Source organism: Coregonus clupeaformis, chromosome 23, assembly GCF_020615455.1.
Source record: "Coregonus clupeaformis isolate EN_2021a chromosome 23, ASM2061545v1, whole genome shotgun sequence".
Lineage (NCBI taxonomy): Eukaryota > Metazoa > Chordata > Actinopteri > Salmoniformes > Salmonidae > Coregonus > Coregonus clupeaformis.
The window spans coordinates 22,523,129-22,543,138 of record NC_059214.1 but is presented as its reverse complement, the minus strand read 5'-3'; the positions used below and the strand labels follow the sequence as shown (position 1 = coordinate 22,543,138).

General features: G+C 41.5%; 1 protein-coding gene across 3 annotated transcripts in view; it reads left to right on the top strand.

Annotated features, from left to right (window-relative positions):
• LOC121536754 (disintegrin and metalloproteinase domain-containing protein 23) overlaps nt 1-18,258 on the top strand; it is a 42,784-nt gene extending 24,526 nt beyond the window's left edge. For 2 of the 3 annotated variants that reach the window (XM_041844269.2, XM_041844268.2), the window contains exons 18-26: nt 9,512-9,592; nt 9,684-9,734; nt 9,868-9,931; nt 10,076-10,181; nt 10,339-10,458; nt 10,755-10,923; nt 11,328-11,439; nt 13,351-13,441; nt 16,374-18,258. In XM_041844269.2, coding sequence (XP_041700203.1) covers nt 9,512-9,592; nt 9,684-9,734; nt 9,868-9,931; nt 10,076-10,181; nt 10,339-10,458; nt 10,755-10,923; nt 11,328-11,439; nt 13,351-13,441; nt 16,374-16,419 — 840 coding nt within the window. In that variant the 3' untranslated portion in view covers nt 16,420-18,258. The remainder of the gene's footprint in view (nt 1-9,511; nt 9,593-9,683; nt 9,735-9,867; nt 9,932-10,075; nt 10,182-10,338; nt 10,459-10,754; nt 10,924-11,327; nt 11,440-13,350; nt 13,442-16,373) is intronic. The other variant, XM_041844270.2, reaches the window with a different exon arrangement.
• The last annotated feature ends 1,752 nt before the right edge of the window (nt 18,259-20,010 follow it).

Below are 20,010 nucleotides of genomic sequence, written 5' to 3'. Positions count from 1 at the left end.
TAATCTCCCTCGATCTGGGGCTCCACGCAAGATCTCACCCCGTGGGGTCAAAATGATCACAAGAACGGTGAGCAAAAATCCCAGAACCACACGGGGGGACCTAGTGAATGACCTGCAGAGAGCTGGGACCAAAGTAACAAAGCCTACCATCAGTAACACACTACGCCGCCAGGGACTCAAATCCTGCAGTGCCAGACGTGTCCCCCTGCTTAAGCCAGTAAATGTCCAGGCCCGTCTGAAGTTTGCTAGAGTGCATTTGGATGATCCAGAAGAGGATTGGGAGAATGTCATATGGTCAGATGAAACCAAAATAGAACTTTTTGGTAAAAACTCAACTCGTCGTGTTTGGAGGACAAAGAATGCTGAGTTGCATCCAAAGTACACCATACCTACTGTGGAAACATCATGCTTTGGGGCTGTTTTTCTGCAAAGGGACCAGGACGACTGATCCGTGTAAAGGAAAGAATGAATGGGGCCATGTATCGTGAGATTTTGAGTGAAAACCTCCTTCCATCAGCAAGGGCATTGAAGATGAAACGTGGCTGGGTCTTTCAGCATGACAATGATCCCAAACACACCGCCCGGGCAACGAAGGAGTGGCTTCGTAAGAAGCATTTCAAGGTCCTGGAGTGGCCTAGCCAGTCTCCAGATCTCAACCCCATAGAAAATCTTTGGAGGGAGTTGAAAGTCCGTGTTGCCCAGCGACAGCCCCAAAACATCACTGCTCTAGAGGAGATCTGCATGGAGGAATGGGCCAAAATACCAGCAACAGTGTGTGAAAACCTTGTGAAGGCTTACAGAAAACGTTTGACCTGTGTCATTGCCAACAAAGGGTATATAACAAAGTATTGAGAAACTTTTGTTATTGACCAAATACTTATTTTCCACCATAATTTGCAAATAAATTCATTAAAAATCCTACAATGTGATTTTCTGGAATTTTTTTTCTCTCATTTTGTCTGTCATAGTTGACGTGTACCTATGATGAAAATGACAGGCCTCTCTCATCTTTTTAAGTGGGAGAACTTGCACAATTGGTGGCTGACTAAATACTTTTTTTCCCCCACTGTAATATAGGTTCACAATATCAACATTCAATATATCAAAATATATAACCATACTCTTTTTTTAGGATGCTGCTATAGGCCACCAAGTGCTAACTGTCAGTATCTGGAGAATATGTGTGTGATGTTAGATAAGGTCTCTAATGCTAACAAATACATGTATTTTCTTGGTGACTTGAACATTGACTGGTTATCATCTAGTTGTCCTCTCAAGAGGAACCTTCTTACTGTGACTAATGCCTGTAACATGACCCAGGTTATCACTCAACCAACTAGTTTGTATACAAATAGTGTTGGATCTGTGATATCCACTTGTATTGATCATATCTTCACTAATTCTGCAGAGCTTTGCTCCAAAGCAATATCAGTTCCCATTGGCTGTAGTGACCATAACATTGTGGCAATAACAAGGAAAGCCAAAGTACCAAAGGCAGGCCCTAAAGTTATTTATAAGAGATCATACAAGATGTTTTCTCAGGACTGTTTTGTTGAAGATGTAAATGTATGTTGGTCTGATGTGTCTGAGGAGAATCCAGATGCAGCACTTGGAGTATTTGTAAAATTATTCTTGCCAATTGTTGACAAACATGCACCTGTTATGAAACTAACTGTGAGAACTGTTAGAGCCCCCTGGATCGATGATGAATTGAAAATGTGTATGGTTCAAATTAATTATGCAAAAAAGGTTCCAAACAAGTCACGCTGCTCAGCTGATTGGTTCACATACTGTCAATTGAGGAATTGTGTGACTAAACTTAACAGAAAATATAGATATATTACCAAAACAAGATAAATTATATGAAAAACAATTTGGAGCACCTTAAATGATATTTTGGGCAGAAAACCCAATTCATCTCCATCGTTCATTGAGGTTGATGGTTCATTTATAACAAAATATTTTGATATAGCTAATCATGTAAAGTGGACGAACTGAGAAGTGAAATGATAACATTGAACAGTGAACCATCATATGTTTTGTATTGAAAATCTAATAATGAAAGAGAAGGATTGCTGTTTTGTGTGGAAGAGGTGGAAAAATTATTGTTATCCATCGATAATAATAAGCTACCAGGTATAGACAACCTAGATGGGAAACTATTGAGAATGGTAGCAGATTGTATTGCCAGCCCTATTTGCCATGTCTTTAACCAAAGCCTAAAGGAGTGCGTGTGTCCACAGGCGTGGAAGGAATCTAAAGTAATTCCATTACCTAAAAATAGTAAAGCACCCTTTGCTGGCTCTAACAGCCAGTTTGGTGCCTCTTCTTAGTAAAATGATGGAGAAATTTGTCTTTGAACAAATATAATGCTATTTTTCAAAGAACAATTAACTACTGATTTTCAGCATGCATATAGGGAAGGGCACTCAACGTGTACTGCACTGACTCAGATGACTGATGATTGGCTAAAATAAATGGATAATAAGATGATAGTTGGAGCTATATTGTTAGATTTCAGTGCAAAAACACACTTTTTATGGCTTTACATCACCGGCCATCACATGGTTGGAGAGTTACTTATCTAATAGAACCCAGAGAGTGTTCTTAAATGGAAGCTTCTCTAACATCAGATATGTACAGTGCGGTATCCCTCAGGGCAGTTGCCTTGGGCCGTTACGCTTCTCTATTTTTACAAATGATTTGCAACTTGTCTTACAAGAAGCTAAAATTACTATGTATGGTGATGATTGCACACTCTACACATAAGCACCTACAGCCATTGAGCTCACTGAGACTCTTAGCAAGGAGTTACAGTCGGTGTTAACAATAAACTGGTCTTAAATACATCTAAAACCAAAGCATTGAATTTGGTTAAAAGCATTATCTTAGACCTAAACCTCAACTTGAGTTGTGCATAAAGGGTGTGACCATTGAACAAGTTGAAGAAGCTAAACTCCTGGGTATAACACTGGATGGTCAATTATCATGGTCAAGTCATATTGACAAAGTTGTTGTGAAGATGGGGAGAGATACTGTATGTCTGCTATAAAAAAGATGTTCTGTGTTTTTAAGACAAAAATAAACTGTACTAGTTGTTCAGGCTCTGATCTTGTCTCACCTTGATTTATGTCCGGTAATATGGTCAGGTGCAGCAAAGAAAGACCTAGCAAAGCAGAAGCTGTCTCAAAACAAAGCAGCTTGCCCTTAACTGCACACACAGAACATCAACAACAGGCATGATAGTCTTTCTTGTGGGTTGAGGAGAAATCGACTACTTTTCTTTTAGTCTTTTTAAGAAACCTTTGTGTGTTGAAAATGCCTAACCACTTGTATAATTTATTTGCATACACTTCAAACATACATAAATACCCCACCAGACATGCCACTATGGGTTTCTTCACTGTACCCAAACCAAAAACAGATTTAATGTGTCGCTCAGTTATGTATAGAGCCATGTCATCATGGAATGCTCTGCTACCAGAGGTTACTCAGGCAAAAAGCAAGTTTAGCTTTAGAAAACAGATAAAAAAACATATTGTATCACAGCACCTCTCCTCTTTCTAAAGATCTAATTTAACTGTACTGTATATAATAATATGAATATGTACAGTGCCTTCAGAAAGTATTCACACCCCTTGACTTTTTCCACATTTTGTTGTGTTACAGCCTGAATTTTAAATGGATTAAATGTAGATTTTTTTGTCACTGGCCTCCACACCATATCCCATAATGTCAAAGGGGAATTATGTTTTTCAATTGTTTTTACAAATTAATAAAAAATAAAAAGCTGAAATGTCTTGAGTCAATAAGTATTCAACCCCTTTGTTAGTGAAAGCCTAAATAAGTTCAGAAGTAAACATTTGCTTAGCAAGTCACATAATAAGTTGCATGGACTCTGTGTGCAACAATAGTGTTTAACATTATTTTTGAATGACTACCTCATCTCTGTACCCCACACATACAATTATCTGTAAGGTCCCTCAGTCGAGCAGTGAATTTCAAACACAGAGACCAGGGAGGTTTTCCAATGCCTCGCAAAGAAGGGCACCTATTGGTAGATGGGTAAAAAATCCCTTTCAGCATGGTGAAGTTAATAGTTACACTTTGGATGGTGTATCAGTCACTACAAAGATACAGGCGTCCTTCCTAATTGGCAGGCATCCTTCCTAACTCAGTTGCCGAAGAGGAAGGAAACCGCTCAGGGATTTCACCATGATGCCAATATTGACTTTAAAACAGTTACAGAGTTTAATGGCTATGATAGGAGAACACTGAGGATGGATCAACAACCTTGTAGTTACTCCACAATACTAACCTAATTGACAGAGTGAAAAGAAGGAAGCTTGTACAGAATAAAAATATTCCAAAACATGCATCCTGTTTGCAACAAGGCACTAAAGTAATACTGCAAAAAATGTGGCAAAGCAATTCACTTTCTGTCCTGAATACAAAGTGTAGCTCAGTTGGTAGCGCATGGCACTTGCAACGCCAGGGTTGTGGGTTCGATTCCCATGTGGGACCAGTATGAAAATGTACGCGCTCACTACTGTAAGCCGCTCTGGATAAGAGTGTCTACTTAATGTAAAAAATGTGAAATGTTATGTTTGGGGCAAATCCAATAAAACACATTACTGTGTACCACTCTCCATATTTTCAAGCATAGTGGTGGCTGCATCATGTTATGGGTATGCTTGTAATCGTTAAGGACTGGGGAGTTTTTCAGGATAAAAAAGAAAAGTAATGGAGCTAAGCACAGGCAAAATCCTAAAGGAAAACCTGGTTCAGTCTGCTTTCCACCAGACACTAACCTAAAACACATTGCCAAATATACACTGGAGTTGCTTAACAAGAAGGCAGTGAATGTTCCTGAGTGGCTTGCAGGAACATTCACTTCCTTCTTGGTATGCAACTCCAGTGTATATTTGGCAATAGTTATGACTTAAATCTGCTTCAAAATCTATGGCAAGACCTGAAAATAGTTGTCTAGCAATGATCAACAACCAATTTGACAGAGCTTGAAGAATTTTGAAAAGAATAATGGGCAAATACTGTACAATCCAGGCATGCAAAGCTCTTAGAGACTTACATCTGTAATCGCTGCCAAAGGTGATTCTAACATGTCTTGACTCAGGGGTGTGAATACTTATGGAAATTAAATATTTCTGTATTTCATTTGCAAAAAAAATCCTACAATTTCTAAAAATATGTTATCTCTTTGTCATTATGTGGTATTGTGTGTAGATGGGTAAAGAACATGTATTTAATCAATTTTGAATTCAGGCTGCAACACAACAAAATGTGGAATAAGTCAAGGGGTATGAATACTTTCTGAAGGCACTATTTATATGAATAGAGTGTAAATAGTACTTTTGTTGTCTCTTGGTGTCTCTTCAATATATAACTTATTTTATTTGTATTTTTTATTTGGAATTTAATGTAATATCTTATGTTGTTCTTGTCTATAACTGTTCTGTATTTGTCATGTATTTGTACATTTTATGTGGACCCCAGGAAGAGTAGCTGCTACATGTGCAGTAGCTAATGGGGAGCCTAATAAACTAAACATAAATATTTACAGTGATATACAGGTATATACACTGAGTGTACAAAACATTAAGAACACCTTCCTAATATTGAGTTGCTACAAGGTGTGGAAAGCGTTCCACAGGAATGCTGGACCATGTTGACTCCAATGCGTCCGACAGTTGTGTCAAGTTGGCTGGATGTCCTTTGGGTGGTGGACCATTCTTGATACACAAGGGAAACTGTTGAGCGTGAAAAACCCAACAGCGTTACAGTTCTTGACACAAACCAATGCTCCTGGCACCTACTACCATACCCTGTTCAAAGGCACTTAAATATTTTGTCTTGCCCATTCACCCTCTGATTGGCACACATACACAATCCATGTCTCAATTGTCTCAAGGCTTAAAAATATTTGTTTAACCTGTCTCCTCCCATTCATCTACACTGATTGAAGTGGATTTGAAGTGGATTGAACCAATAAGCGATCATAGATTTCACCTGGATTCACCTGGTCAGTCTATGTCATGGAAAGAGCAGGTGTTCATAATGTTTTGTACACTCAGTGTATATACAGTCGTGGTCAAAGGTTTTGAGAATGACACAAATATTAATTTTCACAAAGTCTGCTGCCTTAGTTTTTATGATGGCAATTTGCATATACTCCAGAATGTTATGAAGAGTGATCAGATGAATTGCAATTAATTGTAAAGTCCCTCTTTGCCATGAAAATTAACTTAATCCCAAAAAAACATTTCCACTGCATTTCAGCCCTGCCACAAAAGGACCAGCTGACATCATGTCAGTGATTCTCTTGTTATCACAGGTGAGAGTGTTGACGAGGACACAGCTGGAGATCACTCTATCATGCTGATTGAGTTAGAATAACAGACTGGAAGCTTTAAAAGGAGGGTGGTGCTTGAAATCATTGTTCTTCCTCTGTTAACCATGGTTACCTGCAAGGAAACATGTGCCGTCATCATTGCTTTGCACAAAAAAGGGCTTCACAGGCAAGGATATTGCTGCTAGTAAGATTGCACCTAAATCAACAATTTATCGGATCATCATGAACTTCAAGGAGAGAGGTTAAATTGTTGTGAAGAAGGCTTCAGGGTGCCCAAGAAAGTCCAGCAAGCGCCAGGACCGTCTCCTAAAGTTGAATCAGCTGCGGGATCGGGGTACCACCAGTGCAGAGCTTGCTCAGGAATGGCAGCAGGCAGGTGTGAGTGCATCTGCACGCACAGTGAGGCGAAGACTTTTGGAGGATGGCTTGGTGTCAAGAAGGGCAGCGAGGAAGCCACTTCTCTCCAGGAAAAACATCAGGGACAGGCTGATATTCTGCAAAAGTTACAGGGATTGGACTGCTGAGGACTGGGGTAAAGTCATTTTCTCTGATGAATCCCCTTTCCGATTGTTTGGGGCATCCGGAAAAAGCTTGTCCGGAGAAGACAAGGTGAGCGCTACCATCAGTCCTGTGTCATGCCAACAGTAAAGCATCCTGAGACCATTCATGTGTGGGGTTCCTTCTCAGCCAAGGGAGTGGGCTCACTCACAATTTTGCCTAAGATCACAGCCATGAATAAAGAATGGTACCAACACATCCTCCGAGAGCAACTTCTCCCAACCATCCAAGAACAGTTTGGTGACGAACAATGCCTTTTTCAGCATGATGGAGCACCTTGCCATAAGGCAAAAGTGATAACTAAGTGGCTCGGGGAACAAAACATCGACATTTTGGATCCATGGCCAGGAAACTCCCCAGACCTTAATCCCATTGAGAACTTGTGGTCAATCCTCAAGAGGCGGGTGGACAAACAAAACCCACAAATTCTGACAAACTCCAAGCATTGATTATGCAAGAATGTGCTGCCATCAGTCAGAATGTGGCCCAGAAGTTAATTGACAGCATGCCAGGGCGGATTGCAGAGGTCTTGATAAAGAAGGGTCAACACTGCAAATATTGACTCTTTGCATAGACTTAATGTAATTGTCAATAAAAGCCTTTGACACTTATGGAATGCTTGTAATTATCTGACAAAAATATCTAAAAATACTGAAGCAGTAAACTTTGTGACGACCAATACTTGTGTCATTCTCAAAACTTTTGACCACGACTGCACACAATATTCAATTAGGGTAAAAAACGCTGTTTGGCATTTATTGTCAGGAATCTTGCCATGGAGGCAGCTCTGCAGAGTGGTCACTAGCTGGCACAGCCACAAAGTCATAAAATCTGATTTTAAACCTAAACTTAACCTGGACATGTAGATAATCAGGCCTTTGATCTTAAATCTCTGGGTGGGTGAATGAGCCACATTTGTATGTGAAACTGAGTTGAGCACATTGGCCACATTCGTAATTCCCCGCCGGAAACTTGTCCAAGAAGGTTTCCCTTTTCTCTGGTGGGTAACCTCTGGGCACACGCTGGTTGAATCAACGTTGTTTCCACGTCATTTCAATGAAATGACGTTGAACCAATGTGGAATAGACGTTGAATTGACGTCTGTGCCCAGTGGGTAGTCAGATTTGACCACAAAGTCTCTCACGTTTGGGGGTCTTTTAAAGACCATACGTGGGTGATGTTTAAAGATGGGTTTCAGTTGTGGGTCAATGTCAACAATGTACCAGTGCTTACTGATAATATCCTTAAATGCCTTCCCCAATGGTGAGTATTGGGTGAAGCATGAGGGGACATGTTCTGCTTTTTCTTAAACTTTTGGTCGAAGGCTTTCCAACTGTGTTAGCCCTTCAAAATGATCATTGGCGTGTTTTACCCAATTGTCTTATTACCTCCTTTCCTTAAACCTTTGTGTGAGGTCCGTGGTCTGTTTCTGGTAAGAAGAATCAGAGCTACATATTCTTCTAATGCGGCTGAATTTAGACTTTTAATGAGTGGACATGGATTGAAACGGTCACCTCTAAGGAGTGTGTTCCTGTCCGTAGATTTCCTGTAGAGATCTGTAGAGAGGGAGATTTTGTCCTTAATAACCATCACATCAAGAAAACTGATTTGGGATAGGTCTTAATTAATGGTTAAAAGGAGGTGCTCATTCAAAGAGTTTAGACAAGCATGGAGTTCCAAGAGTTCTTCCTGAGTCCCTGAATAGATCAGGAAAATATCATCTAAATATCTCAGAATTAGGAAAATATTGGGGAGAAAGGAGTTCAGTTCTGGATTCAGCACCACCTGTTTTTCAAACCATCCTCAGCCAAGTCCACAATACAATTGGTGCTGGGAAGAGCATTGAGGTAGAACTTGAGAGCCTGTAGGCCACCCTGGTGGGGGATGTTAATATATAGACTGGTAACATCAAAAGTACACAGAATATAATTTACTGGTATGTGGTCCACAGATTTCAGAAGATTGAGCAAATCAATAGAGTCACTGGTGTACGTGGGTAAAGAGCTCGGCCAGGGTTTCGCAAAATGTTCCACAAAGGTAGAAATGTTCTGTTTCAGAGATCCGTTACTACTCACAAGGGGCCTGCCTGGTATAGGTGGCATCATGCTCTTGTGAATTTTGGGGAGAGCGTACATGACTGGTGTGGTTGGTCAGTCAACTTTCATATACTCAAATTCTGTCTTTGTAATCTTCATTTCATTCTAAAACTTAGATCAGATCATGGATCAGAGACTTGAATATATATCACTGTAAATATTTATCACATTACTCATGTACAGTTATATACTATATTGAATGTTGATATTGTGAACCTACAGTATATTTTATATTTGTACCTCTTGCTTCAGGAAGTGATGTCACTGAGCACTGCCCCTATATATAAGACCTTCCAACCCCACCTGGGATATGGATGCCTAATGAAGACCTAAGGGTCGAAACGTTGTATCAATAAAATCACATGGGAGCATGAACAGCAGTGTGCAGCGTCTTCCTTTAGATTTTTTCTTTTTTCTTTGTGTTGCATGAGATACCAAAGAATAGGACCGGAAATTCCACTCTCTTGTTTTTTTCTCCCTCTGTCAGTTCTACCCGCGAGGTTATAGTTGTCGCTATGCGGTGAATGACTGTGACATCTCAGAGACATGCTCAGGGGACTCTGGCCAGGTGAGTTGGGCTCTAACTATTATTCATTTCTGAGAAAGGATTAAACTTTCAGCTCTGTTAAAAGGAAATATTTGTATATTGTTCATTGTAGTGCCCTCCTAACCTTCACAAACAAGATGGCTACCACTGTCAAGTCAACCAGGTGGGCAGCATGTTCACTGAGACACAACGACATACTCATATCTATTCAGATTGTATGATTCAGAAAAGGTTTGTCACCATAAGCTTGCTTGAACAGATAGGGAATTAATGAGTGTGCCCTTTTGTCTCTTTAGGGACGCTGCTACGGTGGAGAGTGCAAGACCAGGGGGAACCAGTGCAAATACCTCTGGGGTCCAAGTAAGTTCAAAATCCCTCTTGCTTAAGTTGGTTTACTCACTACAAGATATGCAAGATCTGTAATCAAAAAGGCATTGAGACAGAATCTGAGACGGCTGCTGATGTTAGCTTGTTGTGAGGTGTGGTCATCCTCCCTTAATGCAGAGGCGGGAGGCTCTGAGAAGTTCTGCTATGAGAAGCTCAATACAGAGGGAACAGAGAAGGGAAACTGTGGGATGGATGGAGAGAAATGGCTCCAGTGCAGCAAGCAGTGAGTTGAACATGATACCAAATATACACTGCTGTACACTGTAGTTATGCACTATACCAGAACAAACATTAAAGTATTGCTGTATCTGTTCTACATCAATGTATTCACAAAGTATCAGTGTTCCTTTAGCTCTAACTCTCTCGGACTCTGTCTGCAGCGATGTGTTCTGTGGGTTCCTGCTGTGCAGCAACATTGGACGCAACCCCCGCATCGGCATGATGAAGGGAGACATCACCCCCACCTCCTTCAACCATCAGGGCAGGCTGGTGGACTGCAGGTGAACACAACTGTCTCACCTCACCTGTCAACACACAGAGACAACATAAGGATACTATTTTACATTTTAGCAGATGCTCTTATCCAGAGCGACTTACAGTTAGTGAGTACATACATTTTTAATACTGCCCCCCCGTGGGAATCGAACCCACAACCCTGGCGTTGCAAACACCATGCTCTACCAACTGAGCTACACAGGATCTAATTATCTCACTATCTCACCTAATTAGCTACTATCTCACCTCTCTCCTACGGCACGCTCTCTCTCTCACTCTCTCTCTCTCTCTCCCTCCACAGTGGTGGCCATGTTCTTTTGGATGATGAGACTGACTTAGGCTACGTGGAGGACGGGACGCCCTGTGGGCCGTCCATGATGTGCCTTGACCGCAAGTGTCTGCCCATCCAGTCCCTCAACATGAGCGCCTGCCCCAGCGGGCCCAACAGCCAAGTGTGCTCAGCCCACGGGGTGAGTCCAGGGGAGCTGCTTCCCCCTATAGGTGTACCCATATGAGCCCATTACTGCAACCTTGAATGCTCTATTATTAGCCATAAGTGTTCACAATGGTATCTCCAATTACACAGTGTCAACAAGTGACATATTCACTACAATTTCAACAAGCGTGTAAAATCTCGTCCCCAGCATGTGGTAGCAATTGAGCCTGGGACGTATTCACTTGTTAATAATAATATGCCATTTAGCAGATGCTTTTATCCAAAGCGACTTACAGTCATGTGCGCATACATTTTTACATATGGGTGGTCCCGGGGATTGAACCCACTACCCTGCTCTACCAATTGAGCTACAATGGAGCATAGGTTAATGAACTCCTCCCTGCCACCTCTCTTTCTCCCTCTATCATACCTGGCCAGGTGTGTAACAATGAGGCGACGTGCACCTGTGACACCACATGGGCGGGGACAGACTGCAGCATGCCTGACCCCCCCAAGGAGCCTGCACCCTCAGAAGATGAAGGACCCAAGGGTTTGTTTCCATCTCGTTTTCAGAACGTCCCTATCTCCTCTCCATGATAGACTAAATAACATGCTTTCTTGAGTACAGCCATTCCATTGAGTTTTGTATAACTTTTCCAGTATGTTAATATGTAAATGTTTTTCAAGTACCCTCTTCTGTCTAAAGATCATAGCTACATGTCACAGAACATTTACACATGTCAATGTGATTGAAAGGTCATTCAAAGATGGCGCTGGTTTTAACTAGTGTGCCTTTTAGTTCTTGTTTGTCTGTTTTCATGTATAATTGTTTAATGCTTTTTTTTACTTTTATTGCTGTTTTTATTGGTTTAAGTTTAATTTATTTATTTCTGCTTTTATTGCTCTTATTGCTTTACTACCATGTTTTATTGTTATTTTATTGTTGTTTTTTAAAGTGCTAATTGTAACAGCACTTTAAGCTGCTATTGCTTGTATGAAAGGTGATATACAAACCAAGTTTATTATTATCATTAATATAATTATAATAACATGGAACAGGCACACAGATACGTCTAATCATTCCCAGGAGAATAGAGAAAGATGTTCTAGCTGAGGCCTCTAGCTGCTAATATCACCACGCATCACAAATATAGGGAGCCTATTGAACATTAACACATAGTCATGTCTGACTATTTCTATTGGCAGTTATAAGTCAGTGGATTTCCTAGGGCTTTTGACACAGGGGGAGGGGAGGCGGAATGGACAGTTGCCAAGAGAACGGCATCACTCTACCTATGTTACTGAAGCAGAACAGAAGCCTGCTGTTTGTTGTGACCAGGTGGTAATAATGATAATGCTCCTTTTCCCTCTGCGCAGTGAGCGTGGCAACTAACAGGCTGATAGGGGCAGTAGCAGGGACCATTCTGGCCCTGGGGGTGATTTTTGGAGGCACAGGGTGGGGAATAGAGTAAGCATCTTTCTCCCTTTCCACAGCTCTTCCTCTCATTGTGGTGCCTCAGTGTGGGGGCTGAGGGTCTCGTGACCCGGCCTGAGCCCGTGTGTGCGTCCTGGTGGCTTTGTCTCGTGTTGGTGGTGACCATATAAATGTCATGTGATTGGATGTTTCAGTGTCATGTGATTGATCGATGGATTCCCCTCTTCCCACCATTTCCTGTTGTTCCCCCATTATTATTAGTCTCTCTCTTCTTCTTTTTTCCTCCTTCTTCTTCTTCTTCTTCTTCTTCCTCTTCTTCCTCTTCTTTTTATTACTCGTCATGTGGCTCCTCTTCTGATCCTCTCCTTTCTGGGGCATGTGGGGCATGGAGATAGACCCCAGTCAAGGGAAGTGATCCGCAGTGAGAGAGCCTGTCTGTCAGTGGTGGGCTGTGTGGTGACTGGGACTCCCAAAGAGTGCCTTGTGGTCATTTTCCACGATTCACATCCTCATATAGATCACCTGTCAGAACCTTCATGCAACCTGTCATCGGAAGCTAATGTGGGTTAGGGTGAGACTGTAGCTAGGTGCATGCTACCATAAAGGAGTAAAACAACTCAGTTTAAAATAATACAGTAAGAGAGGTCTATGATCTCCTGCGGTTTGCTATGTGCTAACCACCATGTGTATTGGGACCATTGCTCTGCCCAACTTTTCAACTTAGTGGTCTCAGTCTTTTCATAACCTCCGCCTGTAGACAATAGGGTCCCTGAAATGTAGACTTGACCTTTGAATTTACAAGCAAAGTGCTACATCACATCAGATTCACAATCACTACTACCATGGTAACATATTGTAGAAGGGCCTGATAAGCATGCAAAAATATACCATAGAGGTAATTAGTCAGTTCAATGGAGATTCTCATGCTATGTGTTCTTGTTCTTAACATCTGTGTAAGATCATCCATGTGTAGAGAAGTGCCATACGTGAGGCGCTCATGTCTTTCTCCCCCGTAACCCTTCGCAGGTCCTAGTGCCACCAATCTTATAATAGGTTCCATCGCCGGAGCCATCCTGGTGGCTGCCATAGTGCTGGGGGGGACTGGATGGGGCTTTAAGTAAGCAACACGCCGCATGTCTCTCCTACCGTGACTCTGGCATCCCTGCTGCTGCTTATTGACACCAGGGTTTGAGCTCCTGCTACAGAATATAGACCCAGGGGGACACACAAATATACCTGATATGTTTGTCAGATGAACCACACATAGACTTACATAGTAAGCAGTAAACACACACTTAACATAGATATATTTAAAGTAATCTTGCCTGTGCTCATGATATTGTCTTAAAGTAACTGTCCAGTGAAAACCTCACTTTTAATAGTTCATATTCTGTTAACTCATACCCAAATAATGTTGTTGACTCATCCTTTACTTGTATTTGTGGCCAAAGCATAAATTGGAGAAAAAATAAACACTTCAAAAACCACACCTCAAACTAGTATCTCAAACAGACCGTTTAAAAAATGCTTGCTATTTCCTCATAGAGGATGATGTCATCCTCCTGAGGAGACTCAGCTGGCCAATCAGCAGTCTACTCGCATGAATATTTTTTAGGACCAGTATACGCCCACACCATTCGAACACAGAAAAGCTGTTTTTTAACAGTACAATTGGAAGGAAAACTATTTAATACATATTTCATAGAAATCTGGAAACATTGGACAGTTACTTTAAAGGTCCACAATCAGTAATATAGGGTGATTATCATAGAGATTATGTTGGGGAGGTGGGGGGCATCTGTGCGTCTGTGGCAGAACCTCAAACTGAGAAGACGGGCACAGCTCAAAGCTTGACGTGCATGTTCAATACAGTTACTAAACCTGCTGGTTAGGGCGGAAGGTAGCCTAGCGGTTAGAACGTTGGGCCAGTAACAGAAAGGTTGCTGGTTCAAATATCTGAGCCGTTAAGGTGAAAGATCTGTTGATGTGTCCTTGAGCAAGGCACTTAACCCTAATTTGCTCCAAGGGTGCTGTACTACTATGGGTGACCCTGTAAAATAAAACATTTCACTGCACCTATCTGGTGTATGTGACAGTAAAACCTTTTGGGGGAGGAGGGGTTAGCAGAAAAATAATTTAATCAGTTGTATAAGAGCACTTGTAGACCAAACTGTTCTTACTACTAATTTAGTCTATGGATTAAGATTATACCTCCTTGACACATACTCTTCCAGATTGTACATGTCTACACTGAGTATACCAAACATTAGGAACATCTTCCTAATATTGAGTTGCACCCCCCTTGCCCTCAGAACAGCCTCAATTCGTCTGGGCATGGACTCTACAAAGTGTCGAAAGCGTTCCACAGGGATGCTAGCCCATGTTGACTCCAATGCTTCCCACAGTTGTGTTAAGTTGGCTGGATGTCCTTTGGGTGGTGGACCATTCTTGATACACACGGGAAACTGTTGAGTGTGAAAAACCCAGCAGCATTGCAGTTCTTGACACAAACCGGTACACCTGGCACCTATTACCATACCCCGTTCAAAGGCACTTAAATCTTTTGTCTTTCCCATTCACCCTCTGAATAACACACATACACAATCCATATCTCAATTGTCTCAAGGCTTAAAAATCCTTCTTTAACCTGTTTCCTCCCCTTCATCTACACTGATTGAAGTGGATTTAACAAGTGACATCAATAAGGGATCATAGCTTTCACCTGGATTCACCTAGTCAGTCTATGTCATGGAAAGAGCAGGTGTTCTTAATGTTTTGTACATTCAGTGTATAATACATAGCCAGCTAGTTTACTGTGTGATGCAGTATGCTATGTTCACTAATCTGAGGTATCAAGTGGCAATCGCTCACTAGTAAGCCTGCTGTCTCAAGCAACAGGGGTGTTACACACCCTAAATCTAAAGTAGGAAAAAGAAGGAGTTGATAAGTATAATACTGCAGCCACCAAAGCATGCCAGTTAGCAAAGCATCATGTTTCTCACCCCAAAAAACATTTCTGCATGTAGACTTGGTTGACTTGGAGAAGGTCAGTTCATTGCACAAAGGCTGAGCCCAACTCAGGATGACATGCTCCTGGGTTACCATACTCTTATCACTACCATAATCTTTTTCTCAATCTGGTACGAGGGTTCAAGGGTGAGAGTTTAAGCGGAAGTGGTGAGAGAGAAGCCAGGGCCATATTGTTGGCCGCAGCCTTTGTGCCATGGCTGGCCACACCCACCTGGATGGCCAGGCTCCGCCCTAGAGCAGAGCAGGACTCCTGGACCCGCCCACACCAGCTGCCATTGCTGCCTGCTTCACAGACCTGGTACAGAAACGGCGCATTGAGCTGCATGACCCACAAAGCACATCAATAGAGCCACCTCCCACTGGCCTACTATTGAAACAGGTGCATGACAGACTGCTAGAAGCCCCACATCAAGCCACATTACGGGGAGGTTATGCATAACTCTCCTGTTGGTGTTATCTTGTTGTTGGTGTTGTTGTCGTTGTTGTTGTTGATGTGTTGTTGTTGTCTCCTCTTTCCCCCTTTTATAGAGTACATTTTTGTTGTCTCTCTCTCTCCCCCCAGATGGTAATGTTTTGAATGGAACTAATGTATTTTCCTGTCAGAGATGGTAATGAGAGATACATGTCCTATCCTTGTCTTGTGTTTTGGAAAGCTAACTGTATGCCACATGGACTAGCACATACTCTTCTCATTGCCTCCAGCACCATACTGTGGTTGCAAATTTGAAACACAAAAGGGATGTCATCACAATGCAGAAGAATGGACAATCTGAAAGACTAACAACAACAATACACATACCAATAGTGAACATATCAAATCAATCTAGGGGATCTAGTGACCTCACTGAAGCACGTAGCTGCAGTGAGCAGTCCAGTATGAAACCACAAGATATGGCTCCTGTTGTTGAAGAGATGAGTGTGGCTGCTTCTCTATGGTGCACTGACTGTATCACAATCACCGGTTATATACCATGTATTGATCCCTGTCTTCTTTCCCCAACTCTCCCCTGAACGTGAAGAAATGTGAAGAAGCGACGGTACGACCCCAACGCCAGTGCCATATAAGGCCGGAGGAGAGGTCGAAGGGCACAGAGGGATCCTCTGGACTGCACTTACAGCTGCTGATTTTTGGCATTAGATTTACTTGAAAAGGAAATAGAGGACAATTTAACAAATTCCATCTTAGTCATGTAGAAATGCAGCCTTCTTCAACCCCATCCACCTAACAACCCCATCCTGATCTCTAGAGCCACAGAACTCCGCTCTTTTTCCTTTCATCGTTAGTGCCAGTGCACAGGCGTTCAGGCGGAACTCACACCATTATATTCTCTCACCAGGCATGATTTCCCGCACAGAGTGTGCAGCTCGCTGGCTCTGGCATGAGGAGCCCTCGCTAATGGACTCTGCATGGCTACCAAAGCTATGAACAACACACAGCAAAAAAAGAGAGAAGTCACTACTGAATCGTCAAATGGAGGAGATAGCCTCATTAAAAAACAAACCCGGTGGTACCCTGAAACGGCCCCTCCTTAGGTCACCACTAGGAGAGGAGGAAGGCTGCATGTTAGTACCCAAATGGGAAATGCAGACCACATTCAATAAATGGAAGTATATATCGGGCAACATTGTACATAAAAGAAGAGAAAAAGTTCAGATTCTGAAATATAACATATCATTTTACACTGACACACTCTGCTTCTGTTTTATCTTTAAGCATGTTGTATAGCGGGTGTTTTTGGCAATGTTGATATAAAACAGTAACGCAATTATGATTTGGGCCAAAATGCTATGGATAACCAGACAATGTCATAATCTGTCTATTAGGTGTTACCACACGCTACATTCTGTATTTATCCAATATAGAGGTCAAGGGTCAGGTTCAGTATAAACAGGACAGAGCAGAGGTCAGATTTAGGGGTCTACATGTGTCTTCTCTAGAGGTCAGGGCACAGCGATGATGACAGAAAGATAGATCACAGATTATCCAGTCTATGAATGACGTCATGGGGTTTCTTAAGTACTTCCAGTAGTGACTCAAAAGCCAAAGAATCAATCACGTGGAATGTTTGGATGTTGTCGCACACAGAGCACTTTCCCCTTTGTCTGCAATCTGTGTGCCTCTCTCTCCCAGTGCTGCAGACAGGCACGCAGTGTGTCCCTGCAGATTAGTCCCACCTGTGTTATCAGGTGGTGTCACTATTTAACAGTCCTCATCAACACCCACTATACTGGCTGGCATGGCGCTCTCCATAAACTCTTACTAGAAATCAAGTTCAGCTCTACTGGTACACTGCATGCATTCACACTATAGTGGGCTTATAATTCTATAAGGGAGTCCCAAAATCCGCAAGCTAAAATATGCTACAAAAGATAGGTGCATGTCAACAAACAAAACATTTAACTTTTATTTCTATGCAAAGAAAGATATTGCACAAACTTATGGGTTATTAAATGTAATAATGATATCAGTATAAACATGGAACAAAAACCTTTGCGAATCAGCCAACCTTTTATATTCGGCCACTCCCACATCTTGTTTCATTTAGCTTCAAAGTACTGAAATAAAGAATGGAAAAGCATAATTGAATTCATATGTCCAAGTGAAAAGCGAAAGAACATCCTTTTACATTTGTGGAATCGAAGAACATATTATTTTTGTGTGTTTTTCAACCAATCTAAGATGACATTTCTCTAATCTGACATACTGTATGTGCCGAGGCCTCAACAGGTTACTTTTCCAGGACTTTAGTTTCCAGCCCAGCTGACAGACAGACAGCTGGTGTGTTACAGGTGCTGCCATAGCACTGGCATTGTGTAAACCTCCATGTTAGTCATCATCTCGTGTCCCTATCAACACTGCATCATGTACAGTTGGACCGACGAATAAACTACTGAAGTATTTTATCCAAGAGCCTCTGTCTTTCTTATGAGCCTTAGTACTGTAAAACACAACTGTGCTTAAAGGCCCAGTGCAGACAAAATCGTGATTTTCCTGTGTTTTACATATATTTCCACACTATGAGGTTGGGAATAAAAATTTGAAATTGTGAAAATTATGAAAATGTTGTTTTAGTGTAAGAGCTGTTTGAAAAGACCGGCAGAAATGTAAGCATGTTTTGGTGGGATGGAGTATTGGCCTGCCTGGCGACATCACCAGGTGGTATAATTTAATAGACCAATAACAAAGAGAGTTTCAAACCTCTGCCAATAACGGCTAGTTTTTAGGTTATATATACCTCCCATTAGGCCCGTCCAATTAGGCCCCTCACTCAGACCTCTCCCAGACAGTCCCAGCACAATTCTTTCTTGAGAAATTGCTATTTGCCAAGAAGCTATTTTTGTTTCTTTTTGACCATTTGAATTGGAAAAAAAAATAACAGTAAGGTACTTAATTGTTACCCAGAAATGATTTGATATTGAAATAAAAACAGCTTCATTGGGCCTTTAAATAATGCAGTCAAGCTACACCATAAAGATGTAGTAGAGAATGAATACAAGGTTAGAGCATGTTGCATTGCACTTGAGTCGGTATATAAATCCATCATGTGATACTGACCATATCCTGTTCTCAGACGTGTGTAATATGAACTTTGAGCGTATTATAAGCATGTAGGTAGCCCCTATGTCATGAAGAGACTGAGTCATCAGCCAGGAAGTGCAGCTCAAACTCCTCTAAATGAAGTCCTCCAAAGTGTTGATGCTTTCGTCACATATGTACAGTATAACAAAACCTTTCCAAGTGTTTATACCATCTAATGAATAATGATTCCTGAATTTCCTGCCTATAATCACTCTAACATTATGATTTGAACTTTAATATTCCCAATTTGACGGAGGTGATTGCTTCCTTTAATTGAAAGACAATTCTAGTGTATTATCCAGTCAAAACACCAGAGAGAGAAAAGGTGGAACATCCATCATAAAATCCCTCTTAATGCGTCATTAAAGGGATGAATGACTTAGTGGCAGCCCACCGCAGCCCACTTATCTATGGCCTCTCACTAAGGCTGCAATTAACTCCTAGATCACGAGTGCATGTGGCATTTCACTAAAAGCATCTGCACACTGCTTACGTAGCACACTAGTACTCTTGTGTGTTTAGTCTGCACTGAAACTGGAAATGAGGACTTTCCAAGTTGACCCAGAGTCAGATCTCCTGCTGTCTTCCTCTCTATGACTCTTCAGCTTGAATGAAACTGGGCAGTACTCATGGCAGCAGTCTGACTCATTCACTCAGGAATATGGCTCTACCTGAACTACTTGAAATAGGAGTGTAGTCATCCCTGAGATGTTATTTAGGATATGCAAATTATCTAAGAAGTTCTGTAAGAAATTCTGATATCTGAATAAAGTAATGGTTCTTTGCACAAGGTTGCAAACAGAGGAGATCCAAAAGTATACATTTTTTGTAAAAACAACAAATTGTTGCATTATGAATGGGGTCAGTTTTTCCTAACCTATGACCTAACAAGAAAACATTTATTATGATTAACCTCATAAGGATCTGACCTTTTTTTCAATTTTCGCCTAAAATGACATACCCAAGTCTAACTGCCTGTAGCTCTCCCGAGAATAACTGCCTGTAATAACTACTGTAAATTGGACAGTGCAGTTAGATTAACAAGAATGTAATCTTTCTGCCCATATAAGACATGT